At 34.4% G+C, this 25,532-nt stretch overlaps 1 protein-coding gene across 2 annotated transcripts in view; it reads right to left on the reverse strand.

Annotated features, from left to right (window-relative positions):
* Positions 1-25,532, reverse strand: part of LOC131041880 (protease Do-like 7) — a 141,008-nt gene that overhangs the window by 78,463 nt on the left and 37,013 nt on the right. For both annotated transcript variants that reach the window (XR_009105086.2, XM_057975107.2), the window contains exons 5-7: positions 21,453-21,489; positions 4,314-4,439; positions 512-601 (exon numbers count right to left, since the gene is read on the reverse strand). Coding sequence is in view for 1 of the 2 variants with exons in the window: in XM_057975107.2 (XP_057831090.2) it covers positions 512-601; positions 4,314-4,439; positions 21,453-21,489 (253 nt within the window). In the remaining variant the exon portion in view is untranslated. The remainder of the gene's footprint in view (positions 1-511; positions 602-4,313; positions 4,440-21,452; positions 21,490-25,532) is intronic.

Genomic DNA, 25,532 nt, shown 5'->3' on the forward strand with positions numbered 1-25,532 from the left:
AATTAGAGGATCCCTTCCAGCCAACTAATTAAATCACACGTTAGATTCAATCTTTACAAAACGTAGACAAATTTAGGATAATGTGAATCATCTTCCACAAAGAATTTTCTCCACAATGTAAAGGCATCTTAGAAGTAAACAAAACTAACAAAAATCAGTAAATTTGTAACTTCCTTGCAGGCTCCCAGCCCTCTAAAACTTATTATCTCTTATTTAATACAAGCAAATCTTATGTAAAACCACTTTATACCACTACGAACAACAGAAATCAGATGCATAGTTAATAAATCCAGTTTGGTCTGGATTTTTTGGAGTTGAAAGATTTGTTTGGTTAAGTCCAGATTTTTCAATCACTAGAGAAATTTTTCCGAGTCCATTCAAGATACCGGATTTCAAAATTATTTCTCCTTCCAAACAAACCATTTATTTGGAACCTGGTAACTAAGATTACATGTATAGAAAGAGATACAACACAGAACCATGGTTGAAAACCTGTGTAAATATTACAAACCTGAAGTGTACCCCTAGGAATATGGACTTCATGCCATCCACTGCTGCACTCATCATTACTCCTCTTTAAAAAATCCAATGCTCTTACCACCTAAAAAAAATTGAAGACAATAAGGAATAATGGATATAGGTTCAAGCTTTGAACTTCTTCCAATATAATTTGCATTAGGTGTATATTTAAATTGGTCAAATACAATGACCCTGTAAATCTTAAGATAGCCTGAGAAATAAACTACCATCCACATATATAAACTAGGAAAAGGACAATATTGAAAGAGAAGACAAAAAAATAAGCAACAACAGAATAATACACATAAGGAAACTAAAACAGCCTATGCTGAAAGAGAATACCATCAGCTTGGCAACCATCAGCTCCTTAAATTGAATTTTGCATAGTCAAGCAAAGGAGTTTAATCCTTGTCTAATCATATATGATATACTTCTATGAAAACTTCATGTGTAAATACAAATATATCTTAATACCCTATCTATTCATTATTTCAAGCATTAGTTTTATCGAAATGAATAGTAAACATTTGGTATTGTTTCCTTAAAAGAAATCAGGTCCAATATAAGATATCCATGCCCTTAGACCCCAATAAAGGCAAGAAGAAACCATATTGTGGTCAAGACTAAGACGCAATCTTTAAGATTGACAAAACAAAGAGCACAAAGAAGACTATGAGAAGTAGTCAAAGAGCTTCCAATAGTGCAAATCTGAAGCCAAGTCCATCCCGAAGTAAAGTCAAAATCCTAGTGTGAGCCAAAGTTGTCGTCAACAAAACAATATCAGAAAATTCAACCCATTATTAATAAGCATACTTGTAGATACGAAGACATCTTCCATTACCAGACAAAGCATGGGTCAATCTTGCTAGCCAAGTTCAGTATGAAGAAGAATCAATAGACTAAAGATAAACGTATAAGAGCAACCTTCAAGGAATAGAAGAGTTGTCAATCGAAAGAGAAGAAACTAAGCCATAAACCCCAAGGCTAAGGATGTACAAAAGAGAACCTAGAGAACCTGAAGATGAAAGAAGTGCATGGAACACTAAAGCTGCAGGAATAGTAGGGGATTCTCATATAGTAGTTGAGAGTGTGAAAGGAGCACCAGAATATCTAAATCAAAACACCCTGATGAGCAAGTTCAAAGAATTAGTCTCGTATTAGAACAAAACCATGGTGACTCAATCATCAAGCCCTAACGTAAAAACACAAAAGCTTCCCAAGTTTATAGGCAATAGATCAAAGGATACTATCAGGCACTATAAGACCTAAGAGAGAATCTCAAAAACAAATGGCTAAGATGATAAAGCATATTGGCATGGTCTTTTTCAACCACCCTAAGAGGTGTAGCCATCAACTACTATACAGAAATTGAACCAACCAATCAAAATATGCTGGAGAGATTAAAGGAGTTTGAAGATGAAGTCAAGTTGCTTTGAGATGACAATTAAATCGTAGCAGAAATATATTATGCAAAACATAAGAAGAATTTGTAGGTGGTTGATGTTATTTCAAGAGTTTAACTTTAAAATCACAGTGAAGCCAAGAAGGGCTAAATAGGGACCCAGCTATTTAAAAAGGATTGACATGGGAGAAGATGAAGAATTTATAGACGATAACTTACTTGGTGCCCATTTGTTTAAAATAAATGTTGTACCATCAAAGCTAAAGGATGTTGAAGAACTGCTATCAACAAGAGAATTCGGAGGTGGGAGCACATGGGAAGAATGAAAGAGTCTAATGCAGTGTTCTCTACCATATACTCAGGAGGAGATAATAAGGAGAGCAATACTTGAGCACAAGAGAGAAGATTTTTGAGAGATGCACATAAGGAATATCTGGTGGGCATAACTCAGAAGATTGAATAGGGAGTAAAGTGTTATTGGCTAGCCTGTGGTGGCCAACTCTCTTTAAAGATGCAAATATGCATGTTCAAAAGTGTGACATTTGCTAGAGGGTAGAAAGGCCTATCACAAGCGATGAAATGCCCTTGCAGCCAGTGTTAGCTCAAGTCCCATTTGAAAAATGGGTTATAGATGTTATTGATTCTATTAGAACCTCATGCTTAGAAGTCTCACACCCATTTTATTATAAGCGGAATTGGATATTTGACAATCAACCAATACTTTGAAATCTTTATGAATGCTGTAGAAATTCATAGTATCTTATTCCATAAACAATATGCTTATTTTGTACACATTTATCAACACTAAATACTCACAGATACTAATACCTGTAAACTTGACAACCAACATGAAGGCAATTAAAACTCCATGATCCATCATCAGGATATGGAATTGTTTAAAAAGCTCGCATAGTTTTGTACCAGAAAGTCTTCAGTTAATCTTAATGAACAATGGAAATTGCTAGGTTAAATATGCACAAGTATACACAAAAAAATTATAACTAGGATCAATAGTTTAGTTACAAATTTTCTTTTAATAAAATCTCAATGTATTTAAACTAAAATAGCTTACATCTCTAGATGAATGAAACAATCATAAGACTAACAACATTAAATTCTGTAGTGACATTTCTTGTCGAGTATCATAAATCTGTAAACCATTGATAACTTCTATTTTTCATCTAGAACAAATACAAACAGCAATTGTTTGAATGTAATTAATAAGTATTCCCCCCACTCTACCTTTTCTTATTCACAAAAAATCATAGATTTTGTAGAAGGTATCTAAGATTCGTATTGAACTTCAATAGATGTAAGGCCATCTCAGCCACATTGATTAATTTACTGTGAGGGGGCAGCGGGGGGGAGGTAGGGAGTGGGCGTAGGGGCAGACTCTTAACTATTCTATGAATGCACCCTCTAATTCCATACCCAAAAGTGACACTGAAGCCGTCTCCCTCAGCCTTCCAAGGTCAACACAAGTGCCTAAAGGCAGGTATAGGGATTGTCCACAAGGATCACTCCCTGATTAATAATGAAATCATCTAAAGCATGAAGGAAGATATTCATCAACAATAGAGCCCTATCCACCCTATCTATAGCTAGATACGATCAATCCATGCCCTCTACATTCTCAATCAGCCCCACTCCCACTCAAGCGACTGCAATTTTCAAGGGCAATCTTTCTTACCACTTTCTAGCTCGCCAACAAATGGACTGCCAACACCCAATTCTATAGATGAGACAACATCAACACTCACCAGTAGGGTAAGAGGGCACTCAACAAACTCCACGAGGAAGTAGATGGGCAAAAGTAGAGGCCACTAAGGATTGCATTGCCAATACAACCACCAAATTTATCAATGCTAACTCATAACATGGTTTGGCTATCCATTAAGTATTACCAATGATCACAATAAACATTTTGTCAGGAAAATAATAGTGGAGCTTTCTTTAGTGATCACATTATTGAACAAGGACTGGAACAAGTATAGTAATATAGCAGAGCTACATTATAATACAAAGGTAATTCTTTTTTCAACAAACAAAGGAAGCTAGTTCATTCCCAGAAACCAGAGAAAGTGAACAAAACCACTCTATTGTCATGTGAAATAAAAACCTTGTCTCACAGATTATCCAATCCATTTGAGGAAGACTACGGAATAGGCTTGTGAAACAAGTAAACTTGAGCACATTTAACAAAATCTCGATCTTTATAATTTACAATATGCAGGAAAAGACAAGATATAAAAATAAAAGGAAATAAAGGAGGAAAATAACCCTAGTTGGCAATCGACAACTCTGCTTTAAGCCTGATGGGAGAGGATATCATCTCCCATCAGATCTAGTCCTTTCATTGAAGAGGCCAATTTCAAATTTTCAAACATCTTACTCTTTCAAGTGGAAGGAAAAATGCAGATGAACTTGATGATTTGCTTCCAGCATTTAGTGCAATGGCTTGTCCCTGACAATCAATTACTGGTGATCCACTAGAACCTCCTTTTGTCCCTGAAGCTGCCTGCAGAAGTACAGACATGAGGTAAGCGTAGAAATGTTATAAAGCAATTTCATATGCATAAAATGTAAAAGGTGAGGTAAGAGGAAAGGACGTGTATCAAAATTGAAATGGAAAAAATTAAAAGGGAATAGAAATATAGTTCTTTCAAAACTAAAAGCAAAAATTGTTTTGTATGACTTATCACCAAACTTGCATAGATTTCTTTCCTTCCAATTTTTTTCTTTCTACACACCATAGACACTCTTTTAAGTTTCCTTCCATTCACGTCTCTAAATGGCCCCTAACACATTGTTCATGTGACAGGATGTTCATGTTTACATCATGGCAAGGCTAAAAAGGACTCATATAGCATCCTTCCAGCAAGGAAAAAAATATTTCATTACTCTTATTATGCTGAGAGGCTTAAGCTTATACTGGGAGCAAGGGGTGAAGAGTAATGGTGTGACCATGAGCCAACATTTGTCTTTTAAACATAAAGACATCAAAAATTTAAAATATATTAATGTCCACAAACAAAACTGTTTTTACAAAAGTAGAATCAAAAGAAAAGAATTATCGATATAATGAATAATGCTTTTCCAAAAGTAGAATCAAAAGTTACATATAAAATATATATTATCTTTTTCAAAACAAAAGCAAAACAAATGTACTATCAAAAAGTAATTCTTCAATAAATAAAATAAAGTATATAATGTAGATAAAATTTAATAATTTTTAAATTAAAATTAAAATTTATGTGTACATGTGTATATGTAGTAAATAGAATAGTTCTTAAGTAATATAAATTACCCTTAAGTAATATAAATTACCCTTAAAGTAAATAAAATATGTCTAAATCTTTTTCCGTCCATTTGTTTATCTATTATATAAAAAGGTAAAATAGCTACTCCAATAAAAGCTAAAGCAATAATTTATTTTCATTAAACTATAAAAAATCACTAGTTTAGATTCTTGTCATTTTGGATTCCCTTTTCTGAGATGTATTCACTCTAACCTTTGCACAATTATCAATACATCTATTATTTAAAAAAATAGTTAGAAGATGCTGATAGATATCATTCTCAAGGTACCTACTCCACTAAATTTTGTAATGTTTTGGTTTTAATGAGTTGTCAAATTTTTCTATTTTATGTATATAATTTTTTTATTATTAACGTTGAGCATTCTTGACCAACAACCAATATAGCAAAATATAAATAAACTAAAATGAAAATGAATTATTTATTTCCTTCATATTTTATCTGTATTTGAAAGAAGATGTTAAAATAAAGTTGGCCCAAAGTATTTATTTCACGGTCACAACATCAAATATTTCTCCCCTCTGCTGCCACTGAAGTTATGCCTCTGGACATAATAATGTGTTGTGTTTTCATATATCTTTTTGAAAACTGTAGAAAAAATTAGTTCAAGTAAAAATAAAGTAATCCGAAAAGCTATGCATTTTAGTAAATAAAATAACATGTAAGACTATTGAAATAGTTTGTTTTCATAAAATCCCATTCATGGAGCTAGTTGGGATCTTTCACAATCAAATCCTAGACAAGCATGTAGCTGGTCACCTCCTCCTAGCAGTTGGTGTAAGGTCAACTTTGATGGAGCATGTAATTGTAGAGTAATCCTAGCATCTTCAATGTTGACTGTATCATAAGAGAAAGGATTCCTAATTAGCATTGCCTCTAAGGATCTTGTACATGGAACAAATAATAAAGTCAAAACCCTAGCTCGTCTATTGGGTCTAAAAATGTGTCAGATTTGGCATCAGCAAGGTACACATTGAAGTGATTCAATGCTTAAGGGGGAAAAAGGGCCCAAATTGGAAAATTAGTACTTTAAATCAGGCTTGGCATTTGTTAGACAATTTGCAAGACTATAATGTCGCCATGTTTATAGGGAGGCCAACCTTTACACAAAGTCTCTTGCTAATTTTGCACTTGGTATTGGCATTGGATTGATATGTGGCAATGATGCCAATTTAAGGTTAAGCCAAATGCCCAACTTTTGCCATAATGATCCCATCACTTCTCAACCTTTAGCCACACGCAATGGCAATGATAAAAGGCAGCAACATGGTATGTCATGAAAAAAATGGTCACTTCAAGGAGCCAATACTAACAAGGCAAAATTCATGGGAAGATAAGGTCTTTGTTTGTTTTAAGGCTCCTACTTACTGCCATTTTTGATGGCTATCTCAACAGGCACTCATGGAGTCTTTTCTAAGGTTGTTGGCCAAGAAACGGATAACTTCCTTTCTTGGGGAGATTTGGAATGTATGGTTTAAGAAATCTTTTAATTAATTGCATTGATCATGGTACATGTTGTAAGGATGGTGTTGGGTGACTTGTTTCTCACCACAATGCATAGATATTGTGTCCCTACTATATCTCAGCCATATTTGTTGTTATATTGTTGAAGGGTGGGGAGCCAAAACAAGTGATAAGGATGGTCGCGATGACTTTGATCAAGCCACGTTGGATATTGATGCTTGACAGGATGTCGGATGATGAGGTCTTTAGTGTGGGTTTTCCTCCTAGAAGTTGCCTTCGGCTTACTCTCAGCATTGACACCTCTGGCTAGTGGATTCCTTTTGCTTTCTCTACTATGGGTCACAATGATGTCTTCAGAAACACCAGGTGAAGTAGAGCTTAGACTTTCTGAAATTTGCTACAGGTGTATTGACTTTCTAAAACTTTGAAACTATTAAAAATTTTGTTTTTCTTTTGCAATGCCAACATGAGTTACACTGATAATGATTATGAGAGAATGAAGAAATGGGTAGTGCAAATGTAGGAATTGGATACAAATGAAAATTATCTTTGCTTCAATCGCAAGTACCACAAAGTTTGACTGCTCAAAGATTTTGATACTACAGACTATAGGTCTGTGCATCAAGAAGAATACTTTGACAATTTACCACTATCATTAATAAAAACAAAACACATAATTAAAGTTATGACAATTACATCATTGCCATATCTCTAGGTTGGTTAGTGTGGTTTTTTGGTACATACAATAATTAGTTGTTGGTTTGTTTTAGTTTGCTAATACATGTAAGTATTTGTTATGGTTTGTTAGGAAATATTTATCCTGTGAATAAGACTGGTTACAGGAGCTCTCCTATAATACGGGATATGTAAATCCTATAAATTTGCATATGCATTATTGAACAGATATGAATAATAGAAGGGCAGCATTCTAAACTCTCTACTACGGTATCAAAGCAAAGTCACCCCACCACCTGCTACTAGCTTTCAATATCAATATCTCTCCCCAGAGGGACAAAGCGGAGATACTCAAGCTTTCAACCTATGCACAGGTGCAAGCAGCATGGAACTCCTTTTCACCTTAATGCAATGGCTGATGACCAAAACCTCCTTTCCTAGTCTGGCCACGTGTATTCCTTCTGGTGACCAATATATTTTCTACTTAACCTAAAAAGAATTGTTGTGAGAGAAAGATTGAGAACATGGATTATTATGAGTTTATGGTGAATAAAGGTCTAAGACTCTAAACATCTGAAACCTCATTTCCTAGTCTGACCGTTTGCATTCCTTCTAGTGACTGATATCTTTTCTACTTAACAAGAGTCAATGTTATGAGAGCAAGATTGAGAACATGGATTCCTCTGAGTTTATGGTGAATTGAAATTTAAACATCCAATGACAGTCCTATCTGGAGATTCACTTTTAAAAACCAATTGAACCTCCTAAACATCGACTATGTCTTTATAAACTTTGAATATTGTGATCACTATAATTTGTGTGTGAAGTGGTTTGCAGAAGAATTTGATTGTGGGGAATGCATTCCCTCTAAGATCTACTCCCAAGGGCATTGTGGTTTGCAATATTGAGCAGCCATTAGTTACCTATCCTAAACAACCTATGTGCATGAAGGAGAGTTGTTGCTGCTATGATTTCTTTCTACTACGACTTGCTTCCACTAGAATTGTTGAAGGTCCAACCTCAATTACTATTATATGCCTTGGTGAAAAATTATTCAGTTTAAGTGTAAGCTAAAAATTGAGCTAAGGAAACAAATTGACAAAATCCATTGGGCATGGATGGAGAATTCGCTATTATACTTGGGGGGCTATTGAGGACATTATGGGTACTAGGAAGAACAACCAATGGTACCTCAATTATTCAAATCAAAGCTTGGTCGTTTTGCACCTCAATTTAGTTTCTACAATCAGCATGATTCACAAGAGTTGCTAGAATTTCTCTTAAATGGGCATGAAGATCTAAATCGTGTTAAACACAAGCTTTACATTGAGTCAAAAGATATAGATGGGAGACTAGATGACGTAGTAGGTGTAGAACATTGGGCAAATCACCTAGCATGTAATGATTCCATTATTGTGGATTTGTGTCAAGGTCAATTCAAATCAGCATCAGTTTGTCCAGTATGTGGAAAAATCCTAGTGACATTAGAAATTAAAGTTAAGTCAATCAGCATTGATTCCAGTCATTTAAATTACTAATTTCATTTTTGTTAGTTTAGTTTTTCAAGGCCTACTTCTGGAGATTGAGTGTTGATTCAGTGTCTCAAAATGACTTATTAGTTCTTATAGAGAAATTTTGTTTCAGTGTCTAGAAGTCAAATAAAATATGGTATGTTGTCAAAACATGTCAAAGTCAAATCATTTTCAAGAGTCCACTTTTTCTTCTTCAGTGCATGATTTGTTAAGTGCTGTGTCATCAAAGGTATGTCTCTCAAAATCCAAAAGTGTCAAAAAGATAATAAAAATTGCCTCAACTGTAAACGGACACACAATCACTTGTATGCACCGACCACCTTGAGGGGGGCATTCTAAAACCTAGTCTAAAAGCCAAATTTTGTAAGTGTCAAACCAACACTAGGATGGAAGAACTGGAAGTTGGAGGACATGCAACGTCCTCGCATCGATCACTAGCGACAAGGTTGTGGAATTGTATTAGTGACAAAATTATTTGGGCCAAAATGACTAAAGCAAGGATCAATTAATAAGTGGCAGCAGTAAAAGTCTCATATCGGTTTGTGATTAGAGTGGCAGTGATCTATAACAATGCAAAAATATGCAAAACAAGGACTTAGTTCTAAGGAATTTGTATTTGTGACTGGATATGTGTATCCCCAACCACAATTGTTAGTTGTTTCTTATTGGATGTGTGTGTCTCCAATCACAATCATTAGTTGTTTGTGATTGGATGTGCTTGTCCCCAATCAAATTATTTATCAGATAATTATAACTGGATGTGTTTGTCCCCAGTCATAATTGCTGTAAACAAATGTGTGTCCCTACTCATAACTTCGATGCTAGATAGATGAATTTGTCCTTATCCAAACATTTTTTATGACCTGAAATGGAAGTGTTTGTCTCTATCCGTGGTTCCATGGATAGATGTGTTTGTCTGTGTCCTTGCATAAAGTTCGGTAAGTTCAGACTTACTGAAAAAGCATTGTGAGGTGAGTTCCATTATTGTTTATCACAATTACATGCGTATGTCCCTACGTTTACCTTGTGTTTTTTATCAACCACTAAAGCCGTTCATCCAATGTTGTTAGTCCACCTATCCCCATCTAGAGAATGATGTAATAAATACGGGTGTTAAGAATATCACATCAGTCCTGTATCTCTACGTTGGTTAATGTATCTTTAGGATACATATAATATTTTTTGTTAGTTTATTTTAGTTTGTTGGAACTTGTAAGCACTTGTTATGGTTGTTGGGAATTATTTATCCCGTGAATAGGAGTCGTTATAGGAATTCTCTTGTAATATAGATGTAAATCCTATAAATTTTTATATGTATTATTGAAACAGATATGATTAATAGAAGTGCACCATTCGGAAATCTTTAATAATTAAGAAGTAAATCAACACTAGAAGTGCAATATTAGCTCTCTTGATTAGACAAAAAACATTACCAAGGTCAATGCACATTTTCTTCATAGGCATGGCAAAAACAGTTACGGTTGTGGAGCCCTCACACTTGAGCATAAGAACGAATTTATCAAAGTGTCTCATAGAGATGTCTCCACTCCATCTACAGCGACCCTTCACCTAGGAATTTCAAGCCTATTTCTAGATCCATTCCTCCTATAGTTAGAGCAAAAAAAGGGCCATAGGTCCTTCAAATTCAGTTTTAAAGTATAGGCTTGCAATGAGGTAGATGAATCCATTAGAAAATTCTTCTTTTCCAATGGCATTCCACTTCATGTCACTTGCTCTCCATGATGATTCAAAGAGGCAATGCAAAACACAGCCAAAGCAAGTGCATCTTATATGCCTCCAAAAACCTCCAAAATTGTGAACCATCATCTTAGACAAAAAATATTGCATAGGTATCTTGTGATTGTAGTATCACTCGCATATATATATATATATATCGAAAATAGGGTACACAAGTACCTCAATGCTAATTTCTCTTGACATCTTTTAAATAAGATGTATTTCAGACATATAACATATAACAATAATATTTGAATAATTATACCCCATTAAAGAAGTAATCCAAAGACCTTGGCTCACACCAAGAATCTATAAGACTTGGCTTGAAGCTATCAAATATGAAGGAAACCCCCTCTGGCCTTTGTTAGGCTCAATATTCATAAGGCTTCGCAAGGCAACCTTCTGATAGAATGTTTGTTATGTATTGTATAATGATAGGGAGCAGTTTGTTAAAGGTGCCCGGTTATTTTAAGGGTCTAAGACTAATAATGAGATTTAGTGGTTAGCAATGGTAGATAATCTCATGTTGGCATTGTATGTATGTGGGAAGCTAATTATTGAGGGTATTTGTATAGTGTTGATGTCACGGGTATCTAAATGTTTTCTTGTTGTTGGAAGCTTAAAGCTTTGTTGGAAGAAGTGTTAGCTCTGTGAAATTAGTTTGAAGATAGATATCTTCTTCACTCATGTCTACCCTTAGAGCAATAAGGTAACGGATTTTCTTGTTAATCATGGTATTAATATGGATCACATAGCTACAGAAGTTAGCCATCAAGAGGTTGCCTAGAGTGGGCTAACATTTTTTCATTTGAGTGAGTGCCCTACTTGGTTGAACTAAGTTCTTGAGTGTGATTTCAATTTAACATAGTTTATTATGCCTTAACATTGCAAAGGAATTCTATGGTTGGACATACAAGAAGTGCTTTATGTTGACAATAAGGCAAATTCTCTTGCACATGCAAGAGGTTGCCTTGTTAAAGCCCCTTTATGTTCCTAACCCTACTTTTTTCTAATCATTTAATGCCTTGTTGGCTCATGAGTGTTTGTAGCTTTCTAAAATCATCTTGTTTAGCAAGACTATGAATTTTAAGATGGTGAGGCATTCATTGGGGATTCCTTGAGACCTCCAGTACTAAGAGGTCATGTCTAATAGACAAATAAGAAGCACTTTTTGCTACCCTAGTTTTCCAACCTTAAGTTAGTGAAGGTGATGTTGGGGCCATACTAGTAGATTCATTGCAATACTAAAAGACTCAATACCAAAGAATTCTATACAAGACTCAATACCAAAGAGCATTAGAGAACAAAGAAGCATTAATCTGCATTAAGTCGCGATTAATCGCGATTCTGATTGAGTCGCCGGTCTTCCCGATTTATTCATGTGATCGAGCCAAAAAATCATTAACTTAGGTCAACAATTTTTTGACGATTAAAGCGTATAATCGCTTTGTAAATCGTGATTGAAACCCGCAAAAAAAACCGGCCATTATTTTCCTATGAACCAGCATTTAAAAAACCCTAAAAAATGGCTCAAAAAGTCTGCAGAGCGGCATTGTTCGGGACACCATTGCAAAGAATCTCAACCCAGGCGGGAGTAGCAGGCTCACTTGAATACCAAGTACGATAAGCTCATAGTCACTTTTTGTTTTCATTTTTTTTATTTTTTTGCTAAACCGGATGTTAATTGCTGTTACGAAATTGTTGTGTTTAGAGCGAATTTTTTGTGGGCAAAAGTATTGATTTTTTTTTATCTATGCTTGAAATAAATTGTTTCTTTTACGAGCATTCTTATATTAGGGTAAAACACATGACTTGTCATAGATAGAATTACATGTTTGACAAGGCTACAAAAGGTAAAGTGGAGTGTCAAAACATATGTTTCTAATATTCAAATATTAAATAATGAGTTTTTATATTTTAATAATTAATTTTATTTTTATTAATTAAAACTTGTAATTTAATAATAGTAAAGAGTTGCAACCTCTAATAACATGTTTGACAACGCTAGGTAAGGTAAGGTGGAGTGCCAAACATATATTTCTAATACCCAAATATTTAATAATGATTTTTTTATATTTTGATAATTATTTTATTTTTATTAATTAAAACTTGTAATTTAATAATAGTAAAGAGTTGCAACCTCTAATAACATGTTTGACAACACTAGGTAAGGTAAGGTGGAGTGTCAAACATATATTTCTAATATCCAAATATTTAATAATGATTTTTTATATTTTAATAATTATTTTATTTTTATTAATTAAAACTTACTTGTAATTTAATAATAGTAAAGAGTTGCAACCTCTAATAAGTGGTCTTTTTTATATGCTATGATTAATTGTAAACTCAAAATGTTTTATAGTTAAAGAATAAGTCTTTATCACCAAATTCTTTTTGTACATCTTCAACTAATAAATATGCATAAAATTTAAAAGATATTCAAATAGAGGTTACTTGTTTATCACTGTGAGATAAATTTATCTTCTTGATTATAATCTTCTCTAATTAATAAAATAAATATATATGAACTTTATAGTCTTGCACTTGCTAGCTAATTAGTGTCTGCCATAGATCAAATTGATAAATCTTTGTACACTAGATTTGGCATGAAGTAGCAATAGCAGAAGATTTTCTATGTTCTTCTACAAGGGCAAAAATAGGAATGCCAGTTGACCTTGATGAGATTGATCCTGAGTCTGAGTGGATTGTTGTTGATGATGATGATGATTTGCTTGAGCTTGATGAATTTGATATCATGGGGGAGGCCAACTTGGATCTTAACTGGATTGAACAAACTAGGACAAGCTCTCACCTAGGAGCTTCATCATCAAGCCTCTTGCCCTCTAGCATGTCATTGGCTACATATGATTTTTTGGAACTTTGTACTTAGTTTATAGGTTGACTTTGTACAAAGTCACAAATTATATTGTAACTGACATATTGACAATTGTCACCATCTAGTTATTATTTATATTGTGGTATGTTTATGCAATGTAATCAGTGATATGAATATAAACAACGAAAAATCTATTTTCTACAATTCATGTGTTGAAGTCTCTATTTTATTTGCTTACAATATCTCTATGCTAAGGAAATGCCCTTAAATATATAATAAGATAGTTTTTTATTGTTTTTCTTCAAAAAAAAAATGTTTTTTATAAATCCGATTTTTTCCCAATTTTTTTAAAAAACCTTATACTTTTGGTTTGTCGATTAATTCCCCAAACGATTAATGCTTCTTTGGTAGAGACAATTGATTCTCCAAGAGAAGGGAATTTGGTTCCTCAAACACCCTACATCGATGTAGAGGTTTGTTCCCTAAATGGTACACCAACATACATAGGATCTTGCAAGCTTCTATTTTAATTTGGCAATGGTGATGAAATCAATGATGGTGACGCACAAGGAGAGTACGTTAGTTGTGACTAATTATTTTCTCTACCTTCAGAGTCAAGTGGCATTGTACACAAGCCATTTAAAAACAACAAAATTATGATAGGAGTGTTGTTCAAACACCTCTGTTACCGGGTACGCTTGTTTAGGCCTCTATTTGCAGATCGGTTGGTCTAAGTTTGTTGCTTGATATGCCCATGGTACCTACAAGGCACTCGGGTTCCCTGTCGGTTCTTTTGTGAAAGACCCACAAGGGACTTGAGCACCCAAGTACCCCGAGCATACTCAAGAAGACCCCCAGGTACCCATGGCTAGGGTCACAATAAACTTTTTTCAACAAAAAGAATATTTTTAATGTCTAATGGCCCTAAATGCATGCATTCACCCTAAAGTGAATAGGGTATATCCTTTTTGCAACTCATTTGACAAACAAAACACCAAGAAGAGCATTTATTCTGCCAAGGCCATTGTTGGGTTTTAAAAGTTCATTTTTTCCGAAGGTGAGGTCTACAGGAGAGTAAGACCTACACCAAAAAGTTAGGAGTCACTACACAAGGATGATTTAGACATCAAAGGTAAGTAAATCTTTCGTTTTTTTCAAGTTTTCAATTTTTGTTTTTTAATTTTCAACAATTTTTTAGTAGGTTTGAATTTTTTATTCATAATAGGGGGTTATAATGTTGATTTTAAAACACAAAATCAATTTTAGTGTTGTTAATTTATTTATTTTTTTACTTTATGTTCATGGTATGGTATAGCAGCATCAAAGTTTCATTTGACAATGGGTATAGCCTTGCCAAGAAAGCTGAGCTTCGAAGTGGTGGAGGGGTGCTAGTTTTTGAGACCATGGGAGCTGGTCTAGACAAGTTATGTAGGAGAGAAGAGGTGATGGCTGATCATGGAGCTGAAAATGCCTCACTTTTTTCAAAATAAGCTCAGGGTTGGTTTTTCCTTAGGTTTGTGGGTTGTTTAGGTTTAGATAGTTTGTAAATTTTAGCCTTACTAGGATGGGGGCTGATATTTTTTGTCTATACACTTGAAAAGCTTAAGCCTGCTTGGCATGGCTCATTTCATTTTTTGGTTGTCTATCTATTTTGATCTATCAAAAAAATATTATAATCATTATAGATTGTAATAATACATTAATTTTAAAACAATTTTTTATTTATATCATTATCTAGGATTCTTGTCTTTAGAGAAAGCATGTATTTCACTATCTTCAAGTTGCCTTTTCCAACCATTACATGCATGGGCATTCTTTCCCTTACATCTTTGAGATTGAACATATTTATGCATTAATGGGAAGACGGTCTAGGTTGCCAAAAGTTTAAAAGTTGGGCATCACCCTGTTTGCTACCCACTGCATAAGATAGAACAATTAGCTCTTCATTATCCTCAGCATCCGTATCGATGATGTATTGGCCTAAATGCCATCCACAAACTTTTCTATCCTTGAAAATTTGCAACATCTGTGTTTATCACAAGATGTGTCTCAGCTAGAATGTCATGTCGCCTCTCGCGACATAAGTATCTTAAAGACCCCTGGCCCGTTATTTTATTTTTCTTAAGCATATAGGATAAGGCGAGGGAAATTATATAGGATAGGTTGTCCTAGTAACTTTATGTTATATTTAAAAAAGGGCAACTTATGTTTCATTATTATAAAGGGGTCTAACATTAAAAAGTGTTTCTAGAAAAGATGGCCACTATAATATAATATTTAAAAGGTAAGTTTTAGTCACTTCCAAAATAATGTAGTAATTTTTTTAAAAATCAATAGAGGGTTATAAAAGGAGAAGCTGGCCATCAAAAAAGGTATCCATTTTATACAATCAAAACCCCATTTCTCTAAGATCGAACACTTTATTCATCTTCTTGCTTGAGGATGAAAACCCTCTAGTTATTGGGATTTGAGGCCAAAAACCCTCCAATCCTTCACAGTGCTTTCATTCCAAGATCACATTTACACTAATAATTTGCAGAAGTATTTCCAATTCAGTGGTTTTCTTTTGTTTTCCAAATTCAGGGCTTATGTTGAAATTCCAGAAGTTGGTATTTTATGATATCATGCCATTTGCTGCTTCTATTGTTGTATTTGAATGGTGTTTTCTTGGCCATACAAACTTGTTGCACCTCTTTCTAGCCTTTAACATTCTTGATAGCAGCTGTACCATTCATGATGGTAGCCGTACCAAGTTGAAGACTGCCATATAAGCCAAAAAGATAAATTGCAAGTCTTAAAGTCAGCTTCTTGATGTTTGGAAGGGGTCAAATCATACCTTGATGCTGCCATACCATCTTATATCGTGAGTTGAAAAAACTAAGGCTTCTGTACCACACTTTGGGGAGGTCATACCAATGTGGATTTGCTGATAAGTCTGATTTCCAGCAGCTGTACAGCTGCAAACAATATTTAATGGGAAGTTTTCAGTCTTTATTATATTCTCAATATTCAATCATTGGAAAGTAGCTGGATTAATATTGCTGCAGTATATTGTTTTGGGTTTCACTTAATCATCAGGTGAATAATGAAGGTTGTCATTTTTCTCATATATTCTATGTGGTTCTTTGCCAGAAAATAATATTGATTTTGTAGTGTTCTTTTATTATCGTTTTAAGAGGCTTTCTGCTAGATCCAGCTTTTGCTTTCAGATTTTTTCTTAACCTAATCATCGTATCCTTTCATTCCTGCCCATCTCGCAATCTCGATGATCAAAAGGTATGATTGTTTCACGCATTATCATTATGAAATTTGCCAGAAATCAAAAAGAAAATCAGTTTGGGACATTAAATAGAAAATTTATTGGCTCAGGGTTGAGATATCTAGAGATTGAGTGTTTAATGGCAGCAAACTTGTTTATATTAATATTTTAGTTAAACAATTCTATTTGTTTAAGTTAAACAATTCTATTTGTTTAAGTTAAACAATTTTTAATTTATTAGTATTTATAATTTTATAAATTTTATTTAATATTTATTATATTTATCCTAGATTTTAATTTCAATATTTTAAAAATTATTTAAATATTAATATTTTATATTTAAAACTTGATATAATATTTTTTTTTTGAAGTTTAAATTGCAGTTTTGTTTTATTCAAATTTAAACACTTTTTTTCTAAATTTATTAATTAAACTTATTTCAAAAAAATTCTTCACTGAACTGGAACTCGGACATGAAGATGACCCAATTTTGCATAGGTCACATCTAAACCCCGTGTGTGCATGCCAAGAAAAATTGACTCAAAGACATTGGAAAATTTGACTAGGTTCAAAAACTTGCAGTGACTGTTCATTTGCAACCACTACAACTCAATGGTACTATTATTGTCCTTAATAGGAAGGAATTCCTCAAACTAATAGAGATCAATCTGCATTGTACTTCATTCCACTATAAAGGGTGCTTGAGTTGTAAGAGACCTTGAAACTTATAATCATGGAGTGGACAAGGTGGGTGGGAATGCAAAACAAAGTTGGGAATGTGAATAAACTATGGTGATCAATGATGGATTTTAGTTAGATATGAGATAAATCAAATCTATCGAATCCCTTGTTTCACTATTATCAGATATGGTGATTCTGACTATCCCAACCTTGGAGAGACAAACGAGTGTATTGATAGCATTATTAGCTAGATGAAGGTAACTAGTTGCCAGAGACCCCACCATAGAGTCCTACTACTAGCTTGTTCGACCATAATTCAACAAAGGTGGGATATGCTGAACGCCCTCTTACACATGAGGCCATTAGGTAGAGTTGTCCCATCAATGACAAAGAGATGAAGAAGGGCCTCATGAAGGCCTTAAAGAAAACATATAGAAGAAGATTCAACAGTTATAGTTGAGTGTAGAGAGAGACTAGAGAAGTATGTTATTGTACATATTGTCATGTCTCTTTGGCAATAAGACATGTTGATGTGTTTTTTATGATAGCGTCGAACACAGAATAAAGTTACCAATAGTCACCTTAGTCTATCTTGATCAAGGTTAGGCCGTATGCTAAGATTGCAAAAAAGATCAAACAGCTAACTCCAAGGTTCCTTTATGCTACGGACGTGACTAAGTTGGCTGATGTGATTGCTAGTAATCCAAGGGGCCTTACGTTTGGATCGTTCTTTCACTTCTTTGTTGTGGTTGGAACTCCGTCATCGGATATAGCGATTTTGTGATGCTTTTGCTTTGAACGAACTAAAATGAACTGAAAATAAAGGGGAAAGGGTTTAGAAGGATCCAAATCTACTCCTAAGGGCAGTGATATCAATGGATAGTGCTCTGGTGGACAAATTCCAAATAAACCAAGCTCTACTTCGCCAAGATTAATTAAAACTCTGCAAGAACCGGAGCAATCTTCTGAGGATGTTGAAGGATTTTCACATTGCGAAAGTGCATTTGAATACCCAACACGGCGCAATCCTTGGGTGTGATTTCTTCCTTGCTTGGAATTGCGTCTTGAAGGAAGGAATTTCCAGCACTAGTCAATTTTTCACCTTTCTTGGAATTGCGTCTTGAAGGAAGGAATTTCCAACACAGCGCCAAATTTTAACCTTTTCCAAGAATTTTGTCGTGAAGGAATTACCAACACTTAGTCAATTTTTCACCTTTCCTGGAATTTTGTTCTGAAGGAAGAAGGAATTTTCATCACTTGGCCAAATTTTCACCTTTCCTGGAATTTTGTCCCGAAAAAAGGAATTTCCAACACTTTGTCAATTTTTCACCTTTCGTGGAACTCTGGCCTGAAGGAAGGAATTTCCAACACTTAGTCAATTTTTCAACTTTCCTATTTTTTAGGAATTTTTCCATTTTTAGCTCAAGCTAGAGAAAACTTCTCTCACTTGACCAATTTTTCTTCTCGTCTTGAAATTTCTTTATTCTTTGGCGAATTTCCATGCCTAGGAGGGGAATTTTGAATTCTCCCTTGAGGGGATTTTCCTTCTCTCAATTTCTTCCTTAGGTGTGATTTCTTCCTTGCTTGGAATTCCAATCTTGGGTGCTGGAATGACCATATGGAGGAATTTTCTTTTCTTGTTTTCCCTTCTTGCCTTCCATTCAACGCTCTGGCTTGGACTTAGGCGTGGAAATTATATGGCAAAGGAATTTGACCCTTTTTGACCTTTCCATGGTGCCTTGGGATTCAACTTTCTTTCCTTGACTTGGGCATGAATTTGATGTCTCGGAGGAACTTTTCATCAATTTTCTTATTTTTTCGTGACCTCTTCATTTTAGTGCACATCACTTGACTTGGGCGCTAGAATGGCATGGCATGGGAAAACTTGGTGTGGAGGAAAATTCCTCCACACACCAACTTGAGTGCTCTACCTTGCATTTGGACGCTATTTCATGTAGGTGGAGGAAAATGTGGTGTGGAGGAAAATTCTCCACAACACCAATTTGGCACCCTCTCTCATGAATGAGTGCTAATTTCACCTTGTCATGGAAAACTTGCCATGGAGGAAAATTCCTCCAATGGCCATATTTTGGTGCCCACCTATATCTGGATGGATTTTTGCCCATTCCTGCGTTAGGATGCCATATTTGGAATTGAAGTGGTTTCCACTTCTGGAATAGGCATCTATACTTAGCCATTTTTTGATCAATAAGCTTGCTTTTTTGAATTTTCGGATTTAGCAATGTTCAAGAATGCTCAATCTTCAATGTTTGCCTGCAAAGAACCTGCCACAAATAACTTACCCAAAATAGTAAGTGTTTCAGAATGTTAGGATTAGGGCAAAATAGGCCATAAAAGCACTTGCTAAAAATAGAAACTGCTAAAAATAGAAAGTTTGATTTTTGGCAAAATTAGACCAATTTGGGAGGCAGTGAAATCCCTAAAAAATAGGAACTTTCTGAAAATAGAAAGTTGCTCAAAATTCGCTCAAATTTCACAGGTAGGTTCCTTAGAGGGTCCTGATTCCAATGCAACGCTCAATTTTTCCAAAACCCTAAAGGAAAGGCCTAAAATCTAGGACTGAAGGCAAAAACCCTAAAATTGACAAAACAAGCCCTAGACTTAGCCAAAATCGCTCAAACGAAATGCAGACTTGATCAATATGACTCCACTCATTTGCTCAAAATTCGCTCAAATTTCACAGGTAGGTTCCTTAGAGGGTCCTGATTCCAATGCAACGCTCAATTTTTCCAAAACCCTAAAGGAAAGGCCTAAAATCTAGGACTGAAGGCAAAAACCCTAAAATTGACAAAACAAGCCCTAGACTTAGCCAAAATCGCTCAAACGAAAAGCAGACTTGATCAATATGACTCCACTCATTCGCAAACTCGGAGAGACTGATGAGACTGCCACCAAAAGACCCAAACAATACCAAAAGACCAAGAGGGCCTAAAAAGTAGGGGGTCCCCGTTTTGAATGGGGTGATGTGTGATTAGGTCACAACAAGACCCTCTAGTACAAGAGAACAACAGCAAAGTATGATGGGATGTAGATACTAAGGCTCCAGCTCTGATTGATGACAACCAGAATGTCAAACCAAAAGTGGTTGGGGTCCCAATGGTAGCAAGTCCATCCATTCTAATGATAAGCAATTTTTGATATATCCATCAAAATTATCAAATGATGACTCTGGTTTCTAAGCTTACATATCAATGTAGCTATATGCATGCAACATTTCTTTTCTCAGCACTTCCCATCTGTTACTTAACACTCCTTAATTTGTAACTTTCATTGATGAAATACAAGTCATGATGAACATATGATTATCCAATGGATTAGGGGATCAATAGAATGTTATTGCATATTCAACACATTGTATTTAGTACTTTTTAAAATTTCAATGAGTGGACATCTAATCAAAAAAACGTTCTCCAAGTCATCGACTAATGTAGGCCCAAGAGTAGAACATCTATAGGCCTGTCACCTTTTGAAGTTGATATCCGCACCTTCTAATATTTATTTATATACAGCAAGTTCAGAAAGTATTTCATTTCTCCATGCCTAACCACTACACTTACAGTAGAATTCCAAAATTCTCACATATCTATGTCCAACAATCTGCTTTTAGCCTTTTGAACGAATGAGGAAGATTGCAAACTAGTGCTGCATGGTTATATCTGCTTCATACGCAATTTAATTTATTAGATTTTACTTTTTATTCATATTATCATTGAAAAAAAGTTATTAATGTTATCATACAAATATATATGTTTTTTGATTCGTGTTGTCCATCAAAAAGAAGTTTATTATTCATGTTATCATTCACAATACATTTATCTTGATATAGTACACAAAACAATAGGTAGTGCACAAAATAATTTTACTTAGCTTCATCTTACAAAAAGCAATAATGAACACAATAGGTAGTTACAGGACATATATGGAGTCTAGAATATCAAAGTAATTTTACTTAGCTTCATCTTACAAAAAGCAATAAAGAACAATCATTTCCAAGGAAGACAAATATACCTGCATGTAGAAGGTGTTGAAGTCATTATATCCATCCCTGCAAGATAAACAACAGTGCATACTAAGCCATAGCAAGAACTATAACCACAGAACAAATAATCCAATCAAATTTAGATATTTTTCTTTTTGTTGAGCTCTTCCACTACATGGAAGTATTTCCTATAATCAAGTCATCACTATGATGACTAGTTTTTAAAATCCATCCTTCCTACTCCACACTAACAAATGCTTAGAAACAATTGAATATATTATGGCACTCCTTGTGTTGTTATTATTCACCAATATGAATGACTACTCATAGAAAATAGTCATCAAGTGATGACTTGGGCATTAAAATGTAAAGACCCTTATCCTTTCTGCACTTATGTTTTCAGTTTGTGTGGTTTGACATTTTGTCAAACACTTGGCATTCATTCATCTTTAGGACTGATTTTCTGAGTTTGTTTTTTGTTTGTTTATTGAATTTTCAGGTTGTTTTCAAGATAGGGAACAATACATATAGCATACTACTTTGCAACATGATATAGAAAATAAAGTGTTGATTACACAAATTGTATTCAGATTTCATAGAACTTTTTCAAACATTATAAGTCAGATTTAAAATACATTGCAGACCTGGAAGTGTTCAAAACTTAATACAGAATGCTCAGAAATTGATGCAGTCCCAATACTATATAAACAATCCTTCACCAACAGCATCTAACATTCCAGAATGACACCACAGTGCCCTCAAGAGGTGCAGATTTAATCCTTCAGGTGGTACGGCTGATTGGGATCAAACTACACAGCAAGAAATGTCTCTTTAACTGTTAATGCAGTCTATTAAACCCCCACGCACAGTACCCCAGCAGCTTCACGCCAAGTCCAAGAAGAATCACAGCTATTATAGAGTGGTACAGCCCAAGCTGAGAGATGTACGGCTCAGCATATGCCAATAACAGCAAGCAGCTTCCCCTATTCTTTTCCAAAATCATTCTCCAAGCCCCCTTCTCAAATTTTCTATGAAACTCGAAATTCTTAATCAAAAATGAAACCCTTGATAAATGATTTAATACATGATTGCAAACACTTGCCGAATCCCCAGACTGTATCTTTCAACAGCGTAGAGATTGCTAGCAAAGATGGATTTTGTCCTCCAAGCCCTTGAAGATGAACTCTCCAAACAATTTCATAAATTTCTTATTCAATCCAGCATATCCAAAAAGAACTCTTAAAGAGTCTTTTATAACTTTCCCAAGAGAGCCAACACACATCTCCAGCCAATGTACTTTTAGTGAAAGGGAACTTTTAATTTTTAAATAACTTTCCCCTTTACCTAAGTTCCCACATTAATAAAGTTAAATATTTAATTTAACTTTATTCATAAAAAAATTAATAATCGCAAAACTCCGGTCAAAAACAACTATCATCATTGGGATATTATTTATAAGTTCAATGTCAATCAAGACCTGGCCCAACTGACTTACTATAAATAGTAAGTATCTTAAAAAACATATCAAAACACATCAAAATCACTTGCAGCTGAAATTGCCTGGGCCAAATATCCTCAAGATCCCTTAAATGTCATGGTCAGCCTGCAGGAGCATGGAGAAATAGGCTAACAACAACCTCATACAACATATGCTAGAAAGGGAGCATTACATTATAACACCCACACATACCAAAAAGATCCCAAAAAATAAAAACATATAAATAATGGTAAACTACAAAAGCTCCAATCATGTACAAATTTGATTTACTCAAGCCACATTTTAGATATATGCTTGTTTAATACAAATGAATGCTAGATCCACCACAAAATTTCTAGGGTAAGAAAACTCTAAGTAGACTCGCAACCCTGGATATCACATGAGTTGGTTTATTCTGCTTGTAACCCTACAAACTCAAATTATCAAAAATAAAAGATAAAGCATCTATAAGTAATGTCTAAAAGTTAGCATGCAATGAATAGACATTGGCTTGAACTATCAAGTAGATAACATTATACTGATATGAATTTCCATTAACTACAAATATCACATAAAAAGGTTAAAGCATCTTTTTGACACACCCCATGTGAAAGAACGCTCTTCAAAAACTATTTATTCTAGTCATAGGTTAACCCTGGATAACCATTCACTGAGTGAAATGAGCTTTAAATGTTAAATCTATAATTGCAATACTCACAACTCACAAGTACTCAAAAGTTGGAACTGCTCAAGAGTTACTCATGGAATAACTTACCACCAAGCTGTTCAAAAATACTCATTGTTGACTTGCCAATTGCTGGTCAATTACTTGGCAAAAACTCAATTTTTTTCGAGAAAAACTCAGCTACAGTTTTATTACTTTACCTGCCCAAAATAAGATCCCATTCAGCTTACTTTAATTGTGTTTTTTTTAGCATTGCATTTGGCCAGGGTTTGCCAGCGTTAAAAAGTAAATTTTCAGCAAATGGTAGCATAATAGTTTTTTTGTTTATTGTTTTATTTTCCAGACATTTTGGAATTTTTTTTGTTTAGTTTTTATTTTATTTTTTATTCACTATTAGGTTTTTTTTTTCTCAATACGTTAATTGTGGATTGGGGGTCCACTCACTTTATAGCAATCTAAACATCAACCCTTGTAAAAGGGTACTTTGAAAATTACAAAAACCAACTTCAACCAGAAACCATCACTTTGAAATCCCTAAGACCTGCTTCTACACACCAAGAACTTTAGCTATGTTTGTGACTGACTACTTGTGCAACTGAAATTTGTTGCCCATCAAATGAAGACTATTATGTTGTGTAGCATCTAAAGACTTGGTAGGCACCGTATATTTTTTTTGGATCCAATGTGCTACTCATTGGACTGACCTTCTCCTTGAGGATATCACAAAACTTAGTCGGGTGATGCAAGTGGTTGAAGATGCAAAGAATGTCACAAAATATATTCACAACACATGGGTCCTGAAACTCATGGGAAAGCACATTGATGACAAGGAGCTCATGTGTTTAGAAGTCACTCAGTTTGCAATCAATTTCATCGCCTTCCAGAGTGTCACAGTTGCATTGCCCAACCTTGAGTGCATGTTTGTGAGCAAAAGGTGGTTGTAAATTAATTGCAAGAAGGCTAAAGTAGAAAGGGCTAGGAATACCATTTTTTTGATACATTCGAAATAAACATGGAGAAGATCTTCAAGATAAGTTTTCAATCAAAAAAATCATTTTTTAATTTTAAAATCTTACAATTTACTAATTTCGTACATTTCTAATTTTTAAAACTTTATTTGTTTTAATGTACTGATTTTATTTTTATACACCCTCTTGTTTCTTCAAGATAAGTTTTCAATCAAAAAAGTCTTTTTTTTTTTTTTTTTAAAACTTACAATTTACTAATTTTGTACATTTCTATTTTTTTAATATTTTTTAATTTTCATTTACTGATTTTATTTTTATACATCCTCTTGTTTTAGGTGTCAAAATCATTGGTTAGGATCTTGCAATCGATGGATGGAGATTAAAACCCCATGGACTATCTAAATGACGCCATGGACAAGCTAAACAAGTGATTAAAAATTTGTATGATCCAATAGAAACAAATATGAACCCATCTGAAGCACTATTGATCAGAGGTGGAACAACCAACTCCACCAACATATTCATGTTGCTGCCTACTATTTGAAACCTGAGTTTTTCTTTTGTAATTCAATCAAAGCAAACAAAGAGGTTATGATTAGCCTCAACAAGTGTATGGACAAGTTGATCCGCAATGAAAAATTTAGAGACATCATCTATGATGACTTACATGTTTACAAGGGAATGAAGATGCAATTGTTTTCTTAACCTCTATGCATGCAAAGGAAAACCAATCTTCAACCAAGTACAAAACATAATATGTATAATTTTAGTTTATTCGTTATATTGTTTACTTAACTTTTTAGCTAAATTACCGATCCAAGTATGCGTATTGAAACCCAATACTATAGTACAATGATTTTTTTTCCTTGGATACAAGTACAAGAAGATATATAAATATATATAAAGTTCCCACAATGTTGTCCCTATGCTCTGCGGTCGTGGCTAGGGCTCCTTCCGCAAGCAATGGAAGATGGGCTCC

The sequence above is a fragment of the Cryptomeria japonica genome, chromosome 1 (genome assembly GCF_030272615.1).
Source record: "Cryptomeria japonica chromosome 1, Sugi_1.0, whole genome shotgun sequence".
In the NCBI taxonomy this organism is placed as follows: Eukaryota; Viridiplantae; Streptophyta; class Pinopsida; order Cupressales; family Cupressaceae; genus Cryptomeria; species Cryptomeria japonica.